The sequence below is a fragment of the Nicotiana sylvestris genome, chromosome 3, assembly GCF_000393655.2.
Source record: "Nicotiana sylvestris chromosome 3, ASM39365v2, whole genome shotgun sequence".
NCBI classification, from domain to species: Eukaryota; Viridiplantae; Streptophyta; class Magnoliopsida; order Solanales; family Solanaceae; genus Nicotiana; species Nicotiana sylvestris.
The window spans coordinates 168,573,994-168,594,371 of NC_091059.1; the positions used below are offsets into that span (position 1 = coordinate 168,573,994).

At 36.7% G+C, this 20,378-nt stretch overlaps 2 protein-coding genes across 3 annotated transcripts; both read left to right on the forward strand.

Moving 5' to 3' along the window:
* Positions 1–3,131: 3,131 nt before the first annotated feature.
* Positions 3,132–5,826, forward strand: LOC104224838 (SWI/SNF complex component SNF12 homolog). Its single transcript, XM_009776547.2, has 2 exons — positions 3,132–4,919; positions 5,230–5,826. Exons 1-2 carry the CDS (start codon positions 3,403–3,405, stop codon positions 5,300–5,302), a joined length of 1,590 nt encoding a protein of 529 aa, XP_009774849.1. The 5' UTR covers positions 3,132–3,402; the 3' UTR covers positions 5,303–5,826.
* Positions 5,827–6,774: 948 nt separating this feature from the next.
* LOC104224837 (ribonuclease J) lies at positions 6,775–20,150 on the forward strand. Of its 2 annotated transcripts, XM_070171159.1 has the most exons (18): positions 6,775–7,053; positions 7,501–7,729; positions 8,072–8,195; positions 8,679–8,735; positions 9,491–9,682; positions 9,775–9,852; positions 11,594–11,776; positions 11,880–11,960; positions 12,909–12,974; positions 13,052–13,144; positions 14,600–14,725; positions 15,454–15,567; positions 16,974–17,069; positions 17,178–17,275; positions 17,355–17,806; positions 18,565–18,650; positions 18,738–19,016; positions 19,477–20,150. In XM_070171159.1, exons 1-18 carry the CDS (start codon positions 6,948–6,950, stop codon positions 19,570–19,572), a joined length of 2,556 nt encoding a protein of 851 aa, XP_070027260.1. In that variant the 5' UTR covers positions 6,775–6,947; the 3' UTR covers positions 19,573–20,150. The 2 variants fall into 2 exon arrangements, with proteins under 2 accessions (XP_070027260.1, XP_070027261.1); XM_070171160.1 differs by lacking the exon at positions 6,775–7,053 and having other exon boundaries at positions 7,591–7,729; positions 8,072–8,181.
* Positions 20,151–20,378: the final 228 nt, after the last annotated feature.

The following is a 20,378-nucleotide window of genomic DNA, read 5'->3' on the forward strand; positions in this document are numbered from 1 at the left end:
ACAGAAAAAAATACAAATAATTATCCAAAAAAAATGCCACGCGAATTCTCAAAATTGCACACAAAGAAAAAATTATTTTATTTTGAATTTTTGGAAGTAGTTCTTATAGGGGGCAAAAATCACGTGCTCACACCAAATCCATTATTTGTACCTTCAATCAAGAGATTTAATTACACTCTTTTTCTTTTTTTCTCTCCTCTCTCCCCTCCTCTCCAATCAAGGGATTAGAACCGAATGCTTCAATAATTTCATATGAACTTCCTAAAAAACGTTCTTTGAGTATCCTACCAAAGCAAATTGAAATGATGTTGAATTGCAGAAAAATTGTAAGAACTCAAGCACTTTACCTGGGGGAGGAGAGGGGATTTCTGTTTTAATATCATTCTTTAATAGGAAGGCAACTGGGCATTATATCCTCCAAAATAATGAAATCAGTACATTAATTATTTTCCTGAGTCCTCCTTTCGTTTTGAAAATCAACACGCCCCCCCAAACCCCCCAGTAATAAATGACTGGCCCCTAAAAAGAGTGAGGAAAACAATAGAAGGTGAAAAGAAACATACCAGTTCATGTACGGTAATGCATGTCTGGAATTTTTGAAATTCTCAAGTTATTGAAAGAGTTGATGATTAGAGAGTTCATGCCATGTGCCAGGAATTTATTTTTTCTACTTCATTTTAAATTGTTAAGGTCACCTCTCTTAGTCTCTTTGTGGAAAATGTGGAAAACACTCATATATTCATACATCTATTTATACATAGTAAAAATAAATTTTATACAATTAATTATACATTATACAACTTATCTACAATTTTCATATATTATTTTATCCAGTTATATACAACTACAATATCATATCACTTAAATACAATTTTTATATAATAGGTCTTTTGTATATTTTGTATCTGATTTATACATAGTAAAACAAATTTCATATAATTAATTATATATTATACAACTTATCTACATTATTTTTACCCAGTTATATACAACTTAAATATAATTTTTATACAATATTGTTCAACTTTCATATAATATTTAAATACAAAAATATATATAAACAACTGAATACAATTTTTTCTACAATTTTACTACAATTTCGTAAATATAATGTATATCATGTCTCCTTGTTCTCTTCTTCGAGTTTCAATCTGAAATTCAGCCAAAATCAAGTATAATCTTCACCAAAACACCCTCAAAATTGAGATATAAACTTCAAACCATATTCTCAATTGTTTGCAACAACACCCAATCCAAACAAATAATGGTTTTTGAAAACCCAAATTCGAATTCAAAGCTTCAAAGTTTTTTAATTGTTGTCAATGGTGGAATTGATGCTCTCTTTTTCTTTGCTTTACATTACTGAAATTAGGGATTGAAAGATAGAGAGAGACATAGAGAGAATTTTCAATACTTTGCAACAACGCCCAATTCAAACAAATAATATTTTTTTGGGTAAATTCTCTAAGAAAACACCTAAATCAAATGTAGGAATATTGACTCTGTTGCCTTCTTTAGGTCTGTTCTTTGAAGCTATTTTCTTCTTCATTGAAAATAAAGCTAAGCACAGACATTTATGGAGGTGATTTTTTGAAGAAGAGAGTAAAAATTTAGAATGCTTATGGAAGAAGAGAGGAAATAGGCGTTAATAGATGGATTCTGAATTTTGTGAAGAGAAAATCGTGAGTGAGTGCAAGATACACGGGGAGGGGGTGGGATGTGGAGAGAGAAACGTGGGGGGTAGAGTGGGGTGGGGTGAGTGGAAGATACGTTAGAGTGATTTTAGGACACTAATTATTATCATTAATTCCCTTAAATTGTACATAGATGGTAATTGGGTATATTATATGTAATTATAGTAAGACTTGCGTAGGCAGGGTAATATAGTTTCATATAGTGTATATGAATGTAAATATTATACTAGAATATTTACATTGAAAAAAAAATAGTTATCCACCCATATTATCCACTAAAAAATGAGGATAATGAACTTTTTAAAAACGGATCAAATATGAATAAAACCATATTACCCACTTAGAAAATAGATAATAATGAATAACTAATGAGTTTAACTTTAATATTTGTAAAGACTCAAATTATGGGTTCCAAGAAGTTGATAATGTTATTCATATTATCTGCCAATTAACACATTTTTTATCTATATTAAATAAGAGTCGGGTCAGATAATTTATCTATTTTTATATTATCCATTTTCGACCCGCCCATATCCGACCTGACCCGCCCGCTTTGAGATCATATAATTTCACAATATATAATTCTTTTTAAATATTATAATTCTTTCATTATTAAAAATGTAAACCTTTAAAAGGAATTATTGGGTTCTGTTGGGCCCCCAACACACAAATAAATTCTCGTCAACTCAAATGGGAGCATTTGCATCTATACCCGCTTTTTGTGTCACGTTTTAACCTGTGTCCGTTTTGCAAAAAAATTGCAAGCGTACTCACTTTTTCTCATAACTTCAGCATGCGGGGCTGAAGTAACAAAGACAATCACACAAAACTTCAGCATTCTAGTAGCCGAGCCTGAAGTTCAGCTTTAGAGTTGAAGTTTTTTGTTTTTTAATTGGCGAAGTTTTTGTTGTTTTTGTTTTTGTAACCGGCGAACTTAAGCTCTAGAGCCGAAGTTTTTGTTTTGTAATTGGCGAACTTCAGCTCTAGAGCTGAAGCACCACAATTAGCAGTGATTTTTTAAGAAAAATAGTGTATATCTTCTCAGTTCAAACACGAATAAACATACAAAAACTCCAAAATTTTACAGCTCATCCTACTGGTAACTTAAACTTTTTCCTAAGACTAATTTACTGTAAATTTGGAGCAGAAGTACAACTGCCGAATTGTTCAATTAGAAAAAATTGACCTTATAACTAAAGCAGCGTTGCTTCTGGAGATAAATACCAGTTTGTTTTGTAACTTGAAGAACAAAACGGAGGAGGAGAAGGAGGAGGAGAAAAGAGACTGAAGTTATTTAAAAAGTGGGTACAAGTTAGAATTTTAAAAAAAATAGGTATAAGTTAAATGAGGCGACCAAATAGTGTGATCCGTTAAATTTTTTACACTCAAATGTTAGTTAATAGATATGGGCCTGCCAATTTCCAATAGCTTTTTGGAAAAATAGTCGAGCTGCACTTGGGCTAAAGCATTTGAACGACCACCGGTTACCACTCCATCGGCGGCGAACTTGTTCCTTTCCGTCTCTTTCGCCGGCAACCTCACTCTTTTTCCGGTGAAATCCTTTTCAGGTTCCTCCTTCCTTTTGTGTTAGCTGTAATTGTTCAAAAAGATTTTTTTTTTGTTAAACTTGAAAAAGGAACCCTAATTTTGCAGACGAGTATAGGATTTCACATTCTGCTTTGTAGCTTTTCTTAATTAGAATTTTCCTATGAATAATAACAACACAGTTAGGAATGTTGGTTTAGGAAATTCAGGGCCAATGCAAATACCTCAATCTATGCCCATGAACCATAATCAACCAGCACCACATCTTTTCTCTCAGTCACACGCACAGCGTGCGTCACAGTTCCCTGGCCATTTTCAATTATCCGAACCACAATCTCAACGTTCTCATGCTCAATTCCAAGGCCAAGCTCAGGCCTTTAGCCATTTCATCACTTCAGGGGTTAATACCAATATTGGTGTCTCATCCCCTGCTACTTCCACACCCAATACTACTGGGGGTACTAGAAAAGTGCTCCAGAGACCGACTTCTCGTGCTGCTGGTTCCTCTGGTCATGGCCAAGCAACTGCTTCACCTTTAAAGACTATGGAATTAACCCCTGCTGTGCGTAGAAAAAAGCGTAAAGTCTCTGATAAGTGTATACCTGATAAAGTGGCTGCGAATTTGCCCGAGTCTGTGCTTTACTCTCAGTTGCTTGAACTCGAGGCTCGTGTAGATGCTGCTCTTTGTAGAAAGAAGATCGACATGTTGGAATCCCTTAAGGATCCTCCGCATGTCCAAAAGACCCTCAGGATTTATGTATTCAACACTTCCACAAATCAGACACCACCAGCTGATTCCAAGAGCAAAACTGCTGAGCCACCTTCTTGGTCTATTAAGATTTTCGGGAGGATCTTGGGGGATGGGCCGGATCGTCCTGCGTCTGAAATGGAGCAGAAATCGGGTGTTTCTTACCCCAAGTTTTCATCTTTCTTTAAGAAAATTACTGTTTACTTGGATCAGAGTCTATATCCTGATAACCATGTAATCTTGTGGGATAGCTCTCGAGCACCAGTGCATCATGATGGTTTTGAGATTAAGAGGAAAGGGGATAAGGATTTTACAGCAATCATCAGACTGGAAATGAATTATATGCCTGAGAAATTTAAACTTTCGCCTGCTTTGCAAGAGGTTCTTGGTATTGAGGTTGGGACACGAGCGAGAGTTTTAGCTGCTCTCTGGTACTATGTAAAAAGTAGGAAGCTACAGATATCCGATGACACCTCCTCGTTCACTTGTGATCCGCCTCTCAGGAAGGTTTTTGGAGAAGAAAAATTGAAATTTTCCCTGGTTTCCCAAAAGATTAATCCGCATCTGACTGCCCCTCAACCTATTCATTTGGAGCACAGGATTAAGCTATCTGGAAGTAGCCCAGCTGGTAACACTTGTTATGATGTACTGGTTGATGTTCCCTTCACATTGCAGAAGGAAATGTCCACTTTCTTATCTAGTTTAGAGAAGAACAAGGAGATTGATGCATGTGATGAAGCTATTTCTACTGCTATAAAGAAAATCCATGAACATCAAAGAAGGCGAGCTTTTTTTCTTGGATTTAGTCAGTCACCTGCCGATTTTATTAATGCATTAGTTGCGTCTCAAGCCAGAGATCTTAAGCTTGTTTCTGGAGATTCTGGCCGTGATGCAGAAATGGAGCGACGTTCTGAATTCTACAATCAGTCTTGGTAAACTTCTTTCCTAAATATCATACTTCATGCTAGTTGTGTATAAACTTCTCTGTGTTCAATACTCTATCTTTCAAAAGGAAAAATAGATGGTTATCATGGTACTTTGTTGCTGTGAACATCTTTGATCTAACCTTGGGAGGATTTTGTAATCAGAATGCAGCGGGCTAAAACATGATTTCCATTTATCCATCATTATGATAGTATATGCTTTTGTTTGAACATTGAACCTTTCTGATTGATCTGTCTAAGTTAACCTACATTCGGTTACTTTTCAGATCATCTAACCTACTTTATGTGCACCATACAGGACTGAAGATGCCGTCATCCGCTACCTGAATCGCAAGCATGCTTCTGGCACTGACCATTCTGCAAGCAAATAGGTCTTGTCAAGCCATTTAGGACGAAAGGATGTCCGACAGAAACTGGGGGATCTTATAGCAGTATACTATATAATCTGCTCAAGAGTATTCTTCCGCTGATGGCAAAAGAGTGTTATTCATTAGGGCTTGTATGTGTTAGGGATTTGTCAACTGCATCCTAAGAGAAGGATAACGCGGAACTCCTGCGAGCAAATGGTTACTCTTTGGCCTCGTCATAATAATGTCATCCTCAGGAATGCTTTGATTGTAATGGATGGAGTACAATTCACAGCATTTCAGCATTTTGTAGTTTAGGCATTCTTAGCTTTATGGTGTTTTATTAGATGTATCTGAAGTAGGAATTGATCATAACGAGCTCACTACCAATACAAGTTTTGTAGGCACGTAAATGCTTTTTCTTTTGTAACCAGTTCTTTTAACCAAATTGTAGTCCAGCTTGTTGTAATTGGTAAGAAGGTTAATGGATATTCCAATTTTAATACTACTATGAAGCAGAACGAAAAAAAGAGATGAAAATTCTACTATGCTCCTTTTATTTTCTCTGAAGTTGGATAATTAGTATCTGGGTATTGCAATTCAATCTTTATCTCACACAAGAATATGGGATAATTAGTATCTGGGTATTGCAATTCAATCTTTATCTCACACAAGAATATGGGCAAGGTCTGCCAATATCTTACCCTTTCCGGACCTCACTTGTGATATCACACTTGGTATGTTATTGTTATTGTATTGTAGTTCAATAGAATGTCATGTTATTGGTTATTTTGGAGATAATAATTCATTAGTTGTTAATGAAGTCGTTTGGTACGCGGTATAAGGTGGGATAATATGTGAGATTAAATTTATATCATATTTGGTTGATGGTATAAATTTAACATGGTATACATTTAATCTCATTCTTAATACTTACTCTGGTCCACAATAAGCGACCAATTTACCTTTTTATTTTGGTCCAAAATAAATATTTATTTACATAATCAAGAAAGGATTAATTTTATTTTTTCAAAATTTGCCCTTATTTACATATTCCAATGCGTCAAGGTAACAATTAATTAAGGTTAATTTAGTAAATACATATTTTTTTCTCTATGAGTCTATGCCAAAGGTAAAATGATCACTTATTGTGGACCGAAGAGTACATGATATCCCACCTTATCTCACCTTATCCCATCAAACTTCGGATTATATTATCTCACTAGTCCAGGGATTTAAGATAATTTAGTCCGCGTACCAAACTACCCCGGAATGATCTTCACCTGTTACAAATTGTATAGAAGAAAACAAAAAACCAAATCTCTCTCGGATAGACAAACAATAATTAATTACATATGCATTTACTTGTTTTTTTTCCTCTCAAGTAAATAAAAAGTACCATTGTACTATAGCGTAGGCACGTGCATTCCATCATCCCTCTAATCTTTGTCGCCTGGAATAGGAGAGGCCAAAACGATAAGAAAGATATTTTTACGGTCACATTCAATTCTTTAGTGTGAGCTAACAAAATCCTCTTCTCCCCCTTTATCTCTCCATTAAACCTTTAGCAGAATAAGCTCTCGAATTCCTTCATAGCTTTCTCTGTCAGCCATTTATATGCTTACTCGGGAGTTACTCTAATAGTTACGGAGTAGTACTATTTGTTCACATGGCCGCTTTCAGCGCTATTTCACTATGTCCGTACAAACTATGCCATCAGTTAAACCCTAGCAAGCGTTACATTTCTTGCTATACTCCTTCCTCTTCTACTATAGGTACGTGGCTTTCTTGCATTGCCTCCTTCCCCTTTTTTGGTTTATTTCTGAGTTGAAGTAATGAAAAATACTAAAGTCCTGCTTTGTGAGATTGTTTTGAGTATTAGATACAAATTGGTTCCAATTACTGGTTGCTGTTCTTATTATTTGAGTTTAAATTTTTCGTTTTTGTTGTCAAGACAAATGAGACAATTAATTTATTTTTCACCGAATATCCTCTAGTCATTTACAGCTGTAGTTGGATATATGTTCTCCTTACAGTTACAAACATATATCGATATTGTACCTTTTCTTGCATTACCTGTGAGTACATTGTGTTCTTACATATTACCAGCATTGATGTAAATCCAATTTGCAGAACTTTGCTTTTTTGGTAAGGTGTTGTTGAGCAGAACTTCGTTAAAAGTTATTTGTTCTGTTTATGGTTGGAATTTGATGCCCTTTCAGGTGTGCGTGGATCAAAAGGTCCTCGTAGAAGACCTGCAAAAACTGAGGGCGCTGGAAGAAGCATTGACGATTCTGTCCAGCGAAGGATGGAGCACTTCTATGAAGGGGCTGACGGCCCACCTTTACGTATTCTTCCTATTGGTGGTCTGGGAGAAATTGGGATGAATTGCATGCTTGTTGGAAATTATGATCGTTATATTCTCATTGATGCTGGAATAATGTTCCCAGGGTAGGTGTTACAAAGTGGTCTTTCATGCAACTTTTTAACAATCTATTTTGATATTGCTGTGTAGAAAATTATGTGGAATCATCCTTTAATGAGTCTTCGTTGATTGCACTTTCTGCTTTAGTCATTAATCTGATGGTGGAGGTCCAGAGGATCCGTCATCATTTCCTACTGAAAGATCCTCTATACTTTTATGTTTAAGTTAATAGTTCCTATGAGGATAATCCGTTCAAAGAATTTATTTCCTTAAATGGGGCTAGCTGCTTTCGACTTTGAATTTTAGTTACCTTATCCTTATTTCTTTGTCATGGACTGACTTGGGATCTTGTTGGATGTCCAACTCAGCTATGAAGACCTTGGTGTCCAGAAGATTATTCCTGACACAACATTCATAAAGAAATGGAGCCACAAAATTGAAGCTGTTGTTATAACCCATGGACATGAAGACCACATTGGTGCGTTGCCATGGGTAAAGTTTCTATTCTAAGCTATTCAGTTTCTTATATGTACTGGTGGACTGGATATATTTGCGTAGATGTGTCAGTGGATAATTGGGAATCCAAGTACAAAGCAGATCATTCTCTAATATGAGGGACAATGAACTCACCCGCAAGATCTAAGTTAAAGAGATCATACTTCTAATATTTCTAAGTGACTAGTCTGTGTCATAAAAATTTTCCTGCTACCTAGAGTTCTTGTGCTTCTAAGAAGGCCCTTTCTTTGATAGGTTTAGTAAAAAATTGCATCTTTAATTCTTCATTGCCCCATGCCTCTTTATTGATTGTCTCCCCTTTATTGGAATTAGCTTTTGCTGATGCACGGAATATATTTCTGGGCACTCCAGTTCCTCTTGTTTAATGTTCAAATATGCTTGCATGCTTTTCGAATTAAGCAAATATGCTTGCATGCTTTTTGCACTATTTGTTTTGCATTAACAGTGTTATCCAAACAGGTAATTCCTGCTCTGGATTCTCACACACCAATTTTCGCATCATCGTTCACAATGGAGGTTCGTTACGATCCTATGAGTTCTTTGATTGCTTGTAAGCATTTCCTGTGTTCACTAGGGATATGTGGTAATTTGAAGACTAAAGCCATAAAACAAAGTCAGCCTTATTCAAGATAAGGAAAGGAGACATCTTAAGTCAAAGTTGAAATTCTGTCCTTGAGAACCAAATAGGTGAAATCATACTAAGTCTGTTTATCCTTTAGATCCAGTAATGGAACGTAAGTCTTTCTTCTTGTATCTCCTACCAAGAAAGGAGAATCTGAAATTACTTGATTTTCTTCTCTTCAATCTTGCACCTTCTGTCTTTTCATTGTTATCTTCATCAAATAGGATAAAGTGAAACTGCCTTCTCATCTATTCTATTTATTATCCTTGATCCCTCTTATCTCTTTCTCTACCTGTTGCTCTGTTTTTTTCTTTCTTCAGCCTTCCTATCTCCATTTGGAATTTTTTTTTCTCTTTTCTTTTTTCTGCTTTTTCTTTTCTCCTTTCTATTAGTGTGGGTGCCTTGTTCTCTTCATTTTTGCTATTAGGAAACAAGGTCAAGTGGTTACTAAAACTATCAAACTGGCTGCAAGGCTTTTTTAATTTTGTTGGAGTATAATCCGATACCCATGTAATACATGATTTGAGACACCAATACCTACCATTGGATACTTATTTCTTAGAGCATCATGTTCCTTTTGCTTTAAACTTTTCAACAGTGTTACATATCAATATCTGTTGAACTAAGTATCTGTTTTTCTTGCAAGCAGCTGATTAAGAAGCGACTGAAAGAATTTGGGATATTTGTTCCATCTAGGCTTAAGGTATTTAAAACAAGAAGGAAATTTACTGCTGGGCCGTTTGAGGTAGAACCTATAACGGTTACTCATTCTATTCCAGATTGTAGTGGGATAGTTCTACGTTGTTCCGATGGTACCATCCTCCATACAGGTGACTGGAAGGTATTGCATTCTGCATCCTCGTTATAAGTTATCTGAAACTATTAAGATTTATAATCTTTATCTTAGGATTATGAGTATTCTGTATTTGACAGATAGATGAGTCACCACTTGATGGAAAGGTTTTTGATCGCGAGGGCCTTGAGGAACTGTCAAAAGAGGGGGTTACTTTGGTATGGTAGTATCTTATTGTGGAATTTACTTTTTTCAATTAAACTTACTACTTTTAGAATGACTCTGTTCAATCTATTGAAATAATGTGTAATGTTAGATTACATTCGATATAGTGGGGTACTATTGAAAGAGTTAACAGTTGCTAAATACAACAACAACGACCCAGTGAAATCCCACTAGTGGGGTCTGGGGAGGGTAGTGTGTACGCAGACCTTACCGCTAACCCGAAGGGGTAGAGAGGCTGTTTTCGAAAGACCTTCGGCTCAAGAAGACGAAAAGAGGCAATATATCAGTACCATCAATAGAAACCATAGAACAAAGAACAACAACACCAGAAACAGAAAATAGATGAAAAGCAAAACAATAACCAGTAGATAAAGTCCTGCACTAAGAGGAATGAAAGAGTAGTGTGAAGTGAACTCAACATTAACCACTTGCTTCCCGCAGCTTGTCATCCATGGGGCCACACCCACTTTTTTTCGAATATCTTCATTCCTAATCTTATCTATCTTAGTGAGCCTGCACATCCACCTCAACATACTCATTTCAACTGCTTTCATCTTCTAAATATGTGAGTTCTTAATTGGCCAGTACTCAGCCCCGTACAACATGGCCGGTCTAACCACCGCTCTATAAAATTTACCTTTGAGAATCAGTGGCACTTTCTTGTCACACAGGACTCCAAATGCTAACCTCCACTTCATCCACCAAACTCCTATACGGTGTGTGACATCCTCGTCAATCTTCCCATCCCCCTGTATAACCGACCCAAGGTACTTGAAACTAACAGTTGCTAAATAAATAAATAAATATATATATATATATATATATTTGTATCATATATTTTAGGGGCTTGAAGAGTGTATGGTCAGCAAGAGTCGGTTTACTATTTGCTTCCTCTACTAGTAAACTGTAACTGCTATTCAGTCAGATGAAATGTACATGCACATCTGTATTTTCTCCTTAAATGCTCTCCTATGAAGTCCTTTGTTTTTCCTTTGAATATTCAGCTGTATGTACAACTATCCTGCAATTATGCAGTATTGTTGAGCTTTTCTTAGTTCTCTTATTAAGTGCATACATGCATAGCTATGATGTATATGCTCCCACTGTGCTCTCCTCCCCCCCTTCCCACATTGCTCTTTGGGCTCAGTCTCTCCCTCTTTACATGCAGATTTGCCTAAAAGTGTTGAAAATTCCTCTTGAATTAGATTAACACCACAATTTCATCGTTGTTAACTTTTCTGAACTGTGAATAGTATGTCTTTTTGTTTTATATTTTGGTACGTTTACTTTGAACATGTGATGCATATAGTACTCCATGTTATCTTAATTGTACTAGCTCTTTGCTCCACAATTGTAAATCATCTCATTGCTTGCCTCAAATGTAGTGTTACTTTTACCCCTTGTTAGGTTCTTGAGCTGCAATCTTCTCTCTTGGTCTCTCATGCGTCAATTGTTTATGTTTTTCTTTACTATGTTTGTGTTCGATAAAGTCTCTTGTTCTCAAGTTTGCGTACATGTACATATTTTTTGGATATGGTGTTGGTTTTTTTTCCACGGGGCTAGGAGCTGATATCCAATTTCTCTCAATCCCATAACCGTATTTGCTTTATGTGCATACACCTCTAGTTATATCTTTTCATTCTAAAAAGTCAACTACATGCCTGGTAAAACATGGAGGATATGTTGTTGATTGGAGCAACCTAAAAGAAATTATTGATGGGTATTTTGTTTCAGATGATGAGTGATTCGACAAATGTCCTTTCCCCTGGAAGGACACTAAGTGAAACTGTAGTTGCAGATTCGCTCCTGAGGCACATTTCGGCTGCCAAAGGAAGGGTTATCACTACTCAGTTTGCATCAAATATTCATCGTCTTGGCAGTGTGAAAGCTGCAGCTGACTTGACTGGCAGAAAGCTGGTATGCAGTCTCTCATTCGAATACGTTCTCATGACATTATAGTGTTGTTTAGATTATTTTTTCCTGTTTTCCAGATTCAGATTATAACATGATTGCTTAATAGGTATTTGTCGGCATGTCCTTGAGGACATATCTTGACGCTGCATGGAAAGATGGAAAGGCACCAATAGATCCATCAACTCTGGTAATGGCCTAAATTGTCAAGGTCTCTTTTGACTGGAGGACATACTTTATCTGCTTGCAATGACTCTGATATGCCACATGACACATTATGCCAAGTGACATGCCTAATTGTCCAAAGACTGTTAAGCGTACCAGTTTCGACTTGCATCTTTTTTCTATACCATAGTCGTAAATGTTAACCATGATATAAAATATAAATGGTGGAGTGCTGTGTAAAATCGCTAAAAGATAAGGCGAGGATTAAATAACTCAGTTTTTATTTGATTGTCTAAGGCGAGATGCGGAATTTATCGCAATATTTGTTATGCGGCAAAATTGACTTTGTTTCCATCATCACCCCTGAATTATATCTGTTGACATCATATGCATAGGACACTTTGGTGATCTGAAGGCCTAAGAGATACTTCTAGTCCAGGTTCACCTCCTCGATGGTATAGCTTAATAGATTGTATGCGGCTTTGTGATAACAAATGACCATAACATGGCAGTCAATAGAACAACATGACTTTTTAGCCAAGCACCAAAGGCCCTTGAGAGAGAAAAAGAACACGTTGAGGTTGTTTTTTTCTTTTTTCTTCTTTTCTGATCTTCCGGGGCAGGGGTTGGGGTGGAGATGGGGATGGCAGATGGAGGTTCAGATTCCTTATCATACAACATCGTTAAATTTTGTCTTCTCTTTGGATCTGCTACTGTGATTGAAGTTGAACAACCTAGACCTAATGTCTTGCCCAATTGAGTCGGAGGATAGAGGGAGCAAAAACACCTTGAACATTTATTTAGTGAGGAGTATCACTCAGATTTTTTGTATGATATCATTGTTCAATCTGTGGAGTGCATCTGGTGATATAAGGAAGGATATTTTCAATATGTAACAATGCCTATTTTCCTAAATTTTTTCCTTGTAAATCTACTAGTCTTATTCTAATTTCATCCCACACATCTAATTCAGGTAAAGGTGGAAGATATTGATGCTTATGCCCCAAAAGATTTACTCATTGTGACAACAGGTTCTCAAGTAAGTATTGTTGATGCGTTTGCCAGCTTTTCAGGCTTCAATTAGAAAATATGTAACCTTGTCTGCTGGTGTGTCAGGCAGAACCTCGTGCTGCATTGAATCTTGCGTCATATGGAAGTAGTCATTCACTCAAATTAAACAAAGAAGATATAGTTTTGTATTCAGCCAAGGTAATGTATTGTAGAACTCAAGGCAATGAGAATTTTTCGTTCATGACAAATTCGTTCTTAGGAGTCCTATTCTCATCAGATGTATCTGATCAATTAAGATCATCCGTGTCTTGACTTTGGCATATTAGCTTTAATCTTTTTATGCCCTAGTTCTGACTCCAACAAGAGACTATTTGATACATGCATGCCCACCTAAAGAGAAGAATCTTATTCTCACTCTTCTTCTACCAACTTTTTTATTTCCTTGCAGCCCATGTACTAATAGTTGAGGAATTTTAGTCTTGGTGTTTGTAGCAACTCTCTGGTAGCCCTTCTTTGTGCTTTGTCATCACCATGTTATGCTTCCTGTCATTTAATGAAGTTTATATGCTTTTGAAAAATCCCTGCCATATGAAAGGACGTGGTTTTGTTGATTAGTAGCTTTGCAAAGAGCATTTACTGTAAATGAAGTGAACCATAAATTTCCTGCTTAGCGAGCTGAATAGTATCATAAGTCCAATACAACTTAGGATTAGTGGTAGTTGATGCAGTAAATTGTCACTGGTATATGAATTATTGCATGTAGATACACACTAACGTTTTTTCTGCACCCATCTATATGTTGGTTAAAATATTCTGGTAGATAGAATACTGAGATAGATTGCTGCACACATGGAATCATATAAGGATTTCCAAAGAGGTTTATAAAGGTCTTGGGCTACTTAAACCATGCCTTTAAGATCTTGGGTTGGGTGCTTAGACTATTTTATATAATGTATAAGAGCCAACATTTTATAAGTTCATTCTCATATTCGTAAATCTGGTACACTTTGGACGCCAAAATCAGATTACACGTGTCTGAGGGTATTGAGATAGATAGTTGTCCACATGAGTTGTATTAGGGCTTCCAAAGAGATTTATAAAGGTTTCAGACTACTCTACCAATGACCTTGGGGTTTTGGATTGGATGCTCAAAATCTTTCACATCAAGTATTGGAGTTTTCATTAGTCTGAACCCATGGCCTCGTTGTCGGTGAGATCTTTCAAACTCTATGTTATTGCATTTGAAAATGATGTTGTGCTGCTGAGTTTCCTTCCAATACCAAACAAAAATAGGAAAAGTGAAATCAACATTTGGAAAAAGGAGCAAAATATGGTCCTTTTGGGGATAAATTTGTGTAAGGAGGATTGAAAGGATATTGACTTGATTTGTATCCTTCTGTTTCATTTGATGCACAAGTTAGGGTAAACTATATTTGGTAACTTTGAATATCTTTTTTTCTCTAATTTCTTTTTCCTATTTATATGATGAATGCTTAGGAACATATCTTCTTTATTTTGTTTGTGCTTTCGGGCACTTTTGAAACTATTCAAAAGAAAGATTCCTTGAGGTGTTCTTTGGAAGTCTAAGTTTGCAGATAAATAATTGATAATGTTGTTGTACTGCTTTAATCAGCTGCACAATTTTTCTTATAGGTGATTCCTGGTAATGAGACCCGGGTGATGGAAATGTTAAACCGTATATCAGATATTGGATCAACAATAGTGATGGGAAAGAATGAGCTGCTGCATACATCCGGCCATGCTCATCGTGAAGAGCTGGTAAAGTTTTCTTTTAAGTGCACTCTTATATTTTAGGGAGTAAAGCTTCCTTTTTTGGGGGTTAATTCTCTAATCTCAAGCATACTGCATTACACTGACTGTTATGATAATGGTTCTTTCTGTTGATCTCTCGAGGCCCATTTAATCATGACTTTATCTTGAGTTATTTCTTTTGCTTGTAGAAGCTAGTACAAATATACCTGGTAGATCTTAGTTGACTTCCTTTCATCACCCATCTTAAAGGGCGATCTAGGCGTCATTCTCGCTTCCACTTAATAGAAGCGAAATAAAAACTTGGTTACAAGATCATGTGCGTTTCTTTTCATCATATTGTGACTAGAAAAGGGAAAAGGTCTGAGGGATGGGTAAGTGATGTAAATGGGTGAGTGAACCGCACTGCGGGTACTGTTTCTTAAGTTGACTTATATTTGGAAGTTCTACATTGTTGGTCCGTGGATGAAAGATATGTGGAAGAGAAGCGGAGGGGTAGGGGGGGGGTTATGATTTACATTTTTATGTATCTTTATGCTTTAGAATAACAAAGGAAGGGGGAAGACATTAGATATCGTATCAAATTTTAAGAATACCAGTTTCTCAGATTATTTTCCTGAGCATGAGACAATACTGATTCCTTATATCTTTTTGACCAATTTTCTTGCCATTCTTCTTTACGACCTCATGCTTAATGTTCTAAGCTGCAATGTTGAAGTTGGATTTCTTGTTTGAAGGAAGAAGTGCTGAAGATTGTGAAGCCACAACATTTTCTTCCAATCCATGGCGAGCTCTTATTCCTAAAAGAGCATGAATTATTGGGGAAATCAACTGGAATTCGGCACACGGCTGTAAGTAGTTTGGTTTTGTTTTGATGTTTAATTGATAATGCTTATTTCTCCAAGTACCTTCAAATTGTATAGACCTGTAGCCATTGGATTTGAGGTGTGTTATAGGAATATCTTCTTGAGACAATGAGGGGAAGATTTATCCATAATGGTATTCTCACTATTTTAGGAAACAGTGTCATGATAGAAGCATGTCTTTTTGGGAGTTTGCTCGAGGTGTATGCTCGCCATTGGATTTCTCAAGATTTGCAATTCTCCTGCTTTCTAAAACAATAATGAATTGATGAAAACCAGTTCGCTTTGTTTCTACATGCCCACTATGCTGCTACTTGACTCGTTCATTTTCTTTTGTTTAATATTTCTTCTTCAGTTCACCCATAATTATGGAAGCTCGATTAAGATTTCTGAATTCCAGCATCACTTCACAAAACTCCAACATTCAGGTCTTGATGTCTTTTTGGGGCACTTGGCTAACTTGTGAGCTTCTAGATGTAGATGCCAATCATGGATGAGAAACATCTCTTGTATCTTTATTCTAGAGGTCAACCTAAACCTTGAATATGTTGCATTTGTGTCCTCTATCTTTTCCAGCTGGAGCTGGGCAGTAGGCTTGCACGGAAAATCCGGATTGAAAGTCCATTCATATAGTGCCCTTCATCTCTGGCTAGAAATGATGTCTGGGTCAGAAGTGGATATCTTCACTGGTTTAGGCCCAGAATGTGACAGATTTTCATTTTATGTATTTTCTTATTTTTTGAGATTCTGTAAACGTCAAACCCAGACCCACCTGCCCAGGAGCCAAACAATGACTTTTCCCATTTGCTTCCTTGGTGAACTGAAGCCCAACCTCATGGTTAGAGATTGATGGCCCTTTCCACTAGACTATACCTCCCTTGTCAGAGAACAGATCTTACCAAAGCTAGATATACTGTTTGAGGGAAGTTTGTCTGATATCCAATATGTTACAATGGCTTAGAACTTAGCTAACTGTTTCAACAGTTGTAATTAATTCTCTGCTCCATTAACATTTCTGTGACCCTGTGGTCCTAAAGTCTAAAGATTCTAATTAAAGGATTAAACTATTTCGACTGATTTTCTCTTACTGAATTGGATCTAAGCTGACCAAGTTCTGTTTTATCACTCATATTTCAGTTTCCAGCTTCTCACTAAGGGATGCAAAAAGTATAAACCTATTTATTTTTGTGATTTTTAATTTTTCCTAAAATACATGAATATATAGACTTGAAGAAGGATAAAGGGGAGAAAAGGGCTCCAAGCATTGGGAACTATATGCAGTGGGGATCATTTTGTCGAATTGCTTGCTTTTTAAGCATTGTTGTCAAGCCTTCTCAGTTCATTCTCAATGTTTATTTAAAGTGACCTCTGTTATTGTAACCGTGTGTGAATAGGTTATCAAGAACGGAGAGATGCTTGGAGTCTCCCATTTGAGGAACAGAAAAGTTCTATCCAATGGTTTCATTTCCCTAGGGAAGGAGAATTTGCAGGTGTTACTCTCTCATTGTGTACACAAAGACTGCAGTCTTTAATCTTGCTTGCTAGTTTAAGCTGTTATGTGCAGTCATGACACTGATCTAGTAATTTTTTTTTGGCAGTTGATGTATAGTGATGGTGACAAAGCATTTGGTACAGCTGCTGAACTTTGTATTGATGAGAGACAAAGAATTGCTTCCGATGGTATTATAGTGGTCAGGTAAACTTCTAAAGCTTCTGATGCATGACATACTTGTCCACTTTGTGATACTGAACTTTGTAAGATATCTCTAATGCAGTATGGAAATATTACGTCCTCAATCCACGGATGGTGCGACAGAGAAAGCTTTGAAAGGAAAAATAAGAATCACCACACGCTGCTTGTGGCTTGACAAAGGGAAACTTCTGGATGCGCTTCATAAAGCTGCACATGCTGCATTGTCAAGCTGTCCGCTGAGTTGCCCGTTGCCGCACATGGAAAGAACTGTGTCTGAAGTTCTAAGGAAAATGGTCCGGAAGTACAGTAGTAAAAGACCTGAGGTTATTGCCATTGCCTTCGAAAATCCTGCAGGAGTCCTGGCTGATGAAATCAATGGAAAACTTTCTGGAAAATCACATGTTGGTTTTGGAATTTCAGCACTGAGGAATGTAATGGATGAAGATCAGAAAGGAAAACAGGCAAGTGAGGCACGTGCAGAAGAAGGCCATGGCCCTGGCTATCCAATTGATGATGCAGCCGAGCAAGTGGAAGGTTTTGTTCCTCTAATGTTTCTTTACAATGAAAGAATTTTTCTCAGTAATTCTTTCCAATGCATTCCGTGGTTTTCTAATCTAATAAGATGCTATTCATAGTAATCATCTTCGGTGTTGGTATGCTTGTGATCCTCTTAATGTAATTGCTTTGACATTCACAAAATGGACCAATAGCCTAGGTGGTAGGGCAGTGGGGCTGGCTATTCATGTGGGTATATAATAATTTTGAGTAGAACTAGAACATCACTAAGCAATATATATGTGTGTGTGTGTGTTAGGGTCACACATGTACTGCAATTACGGGTTATCAACTAACTATAGTTTGTTGTGTTAGCATTTGTCATGTGCATAACAAGTGCTGAAAGGGGTTGCTCCAATATTTAGAAGCACTGTAGTGGGTGAAACGGAAGAGATATTTGGTTCTACCACTCTCACACTGTGATACTACTTTGGCCTTTTTGGTCTGCAAAAGTTTTCCCCAGAACCTGATTGCTTGATTTCTGCTCTCCACAATCGAATCCTTATATGTTCTCAATGTCTAAAGTGTATTGTGCAGTTGCTGGCTTGCAGTATGCTTGTGCATCATGAAAGTAGTGTCCTTTATTTTCTTTTCTGGAGAAGATAATTTCATTAGTGGGTGGATAGATCTTGCATCGGAAATTGCTTGTTGGTTTTCGTCTTCTGATATGACTATATCTTATGCATCCAATGCATGCTCTAAATTTGATGTCGTTTCTTAACTTTTACGTCACACAGGTGATGATATGGATATTGAGAGACTTACACACGACAGAGCAACTACTTCAAGTTCAAACTCGAGGGATGAATATTCTACCACCAAGGTATTATTAGATGATTCTTTGAAGCCATTTGTATCATCATAACTACTTGCTCAGTTACAAGAAGGTAGTTTTGGTGCTTTGACACAGGAGGAATCGGAATCGTCCAGAGAAGAGAGCATTCAAATTGATTCTGGCTTTCCAGAATCTATGATGAAATCTTCCAAGCCTTTGAAGAGGAACAGATGGAAACATGATGAGATAAAGAAATTGATAAAATTGCGTGGGGAACTCCACAGCAGGTTCCAAGTTGTTCGAGGACGAATGGCACTATGGGAAGAGATATCTTCAAACTTACTATCTACTGAAGTCAATCGAAGTCCTGCGCAGTGTAAATCTCTCTGGGCTTCTCTAGTTCAAAAGTATGAGGTGAGTGTTTCTTTTTTGTTTCATCCTTGAGCGCGTGTATATTTACTTGGTAGTGTTGGTTAGCATGCTCAAACTTTATTGGGAGAAATAATATATCACAATAAAACCATAAAACCATGCATTTTAAATGACTATCCTTTTCAGAACAATTTTTTCCTGAAGGATGTCACATTATTTATTTTTCTGCGGATATAGAAGTGAAAAAAGGGATAGATACCCTTTTGTTATGGTGTGTTGTGACCTCTTAGGACAAAAAGGAGAGAAATAAGATTATCCATTTCTTGAATTGTAGGAAAAATGGAGACCGCAAAAACAAAATAGACACACATGGAATATTTGTATATTTCCTTTTAGTTGAAGATTCGCCTTTCACCGCGTACCTTGTTGAATGTTTGGAAGTTCTTCCTCAATCGAGTGATAAGATGCCTACTTTTAACAGTTTTTTGCTATTCTGTAACAGGAAAGCAAGAGTGATAAGAAAAGCCAGGAAAAATGGCCTTACTTTGAGGAGATGAATGAGATCTTGTCTGATTTGGAGGCGACGGCCCAGAAATGATTGCATGTGTGATTGAGGCTAGTGTTTGTGGAGGTAATTCTTCATTGGTGGGATATGAAATTGTGGACAGTTAGATTTATCCAAAGAGACCGATGCACCCTTAAAAATGCAGACTCAAGACTTCATCATTTGTACTGGCATCTCTTGATAAGCTGTTGCCAGGCTCTTCAAATGAAGCCAGTGGCGGAGGGATTGACTTATTAGGTGTCCTTATAAGCTGGTGGAAGGCTGGTAAATTTTGCAATATTTTTAGTGATTTTAGGGGTTAGAAGCGTTGTCACGCTGAATGCATGAAACACATGTATTTAGAAAGCACTTGCCTAAAGTTTCAATTTCATCAAATAGGAGGATAGACAAAAACCTTACGTTGGAAGTGGCTCAAAAGTTGTCGAGATTTTGATGAGAAGAGTTAGCATACATTTGATTTGGGGTACTTGTAGGTTACTAGGCACTATTTATCACGTATTGCATGATGTACTATACCATTGAAAGCCTTGAAGATGGGATGTAGGATATTGCTTTACCTAGGAAAAGGTAGAAGGCGATAATTTATAGAAAATTTCTTCCAAATTAGTTAATTCTTGGTATAGTAACATATTATCGTACTCCTGAGGTTTGATTGCATCAGACGGTACGAGTTCTTCTAAGTTGTTTTGGGCGAAATCATAGCTCCATCAATCATAATTCATATTTCCTAAATTATGCAAATTATTGTAGTGTCTCTTTGTTTCATAAGAAGCTTTTTATAATTAAAATTTTATTAATTATTCAAGGGTAGGCCTATATCTTGGTTTTATTGTCGTCTA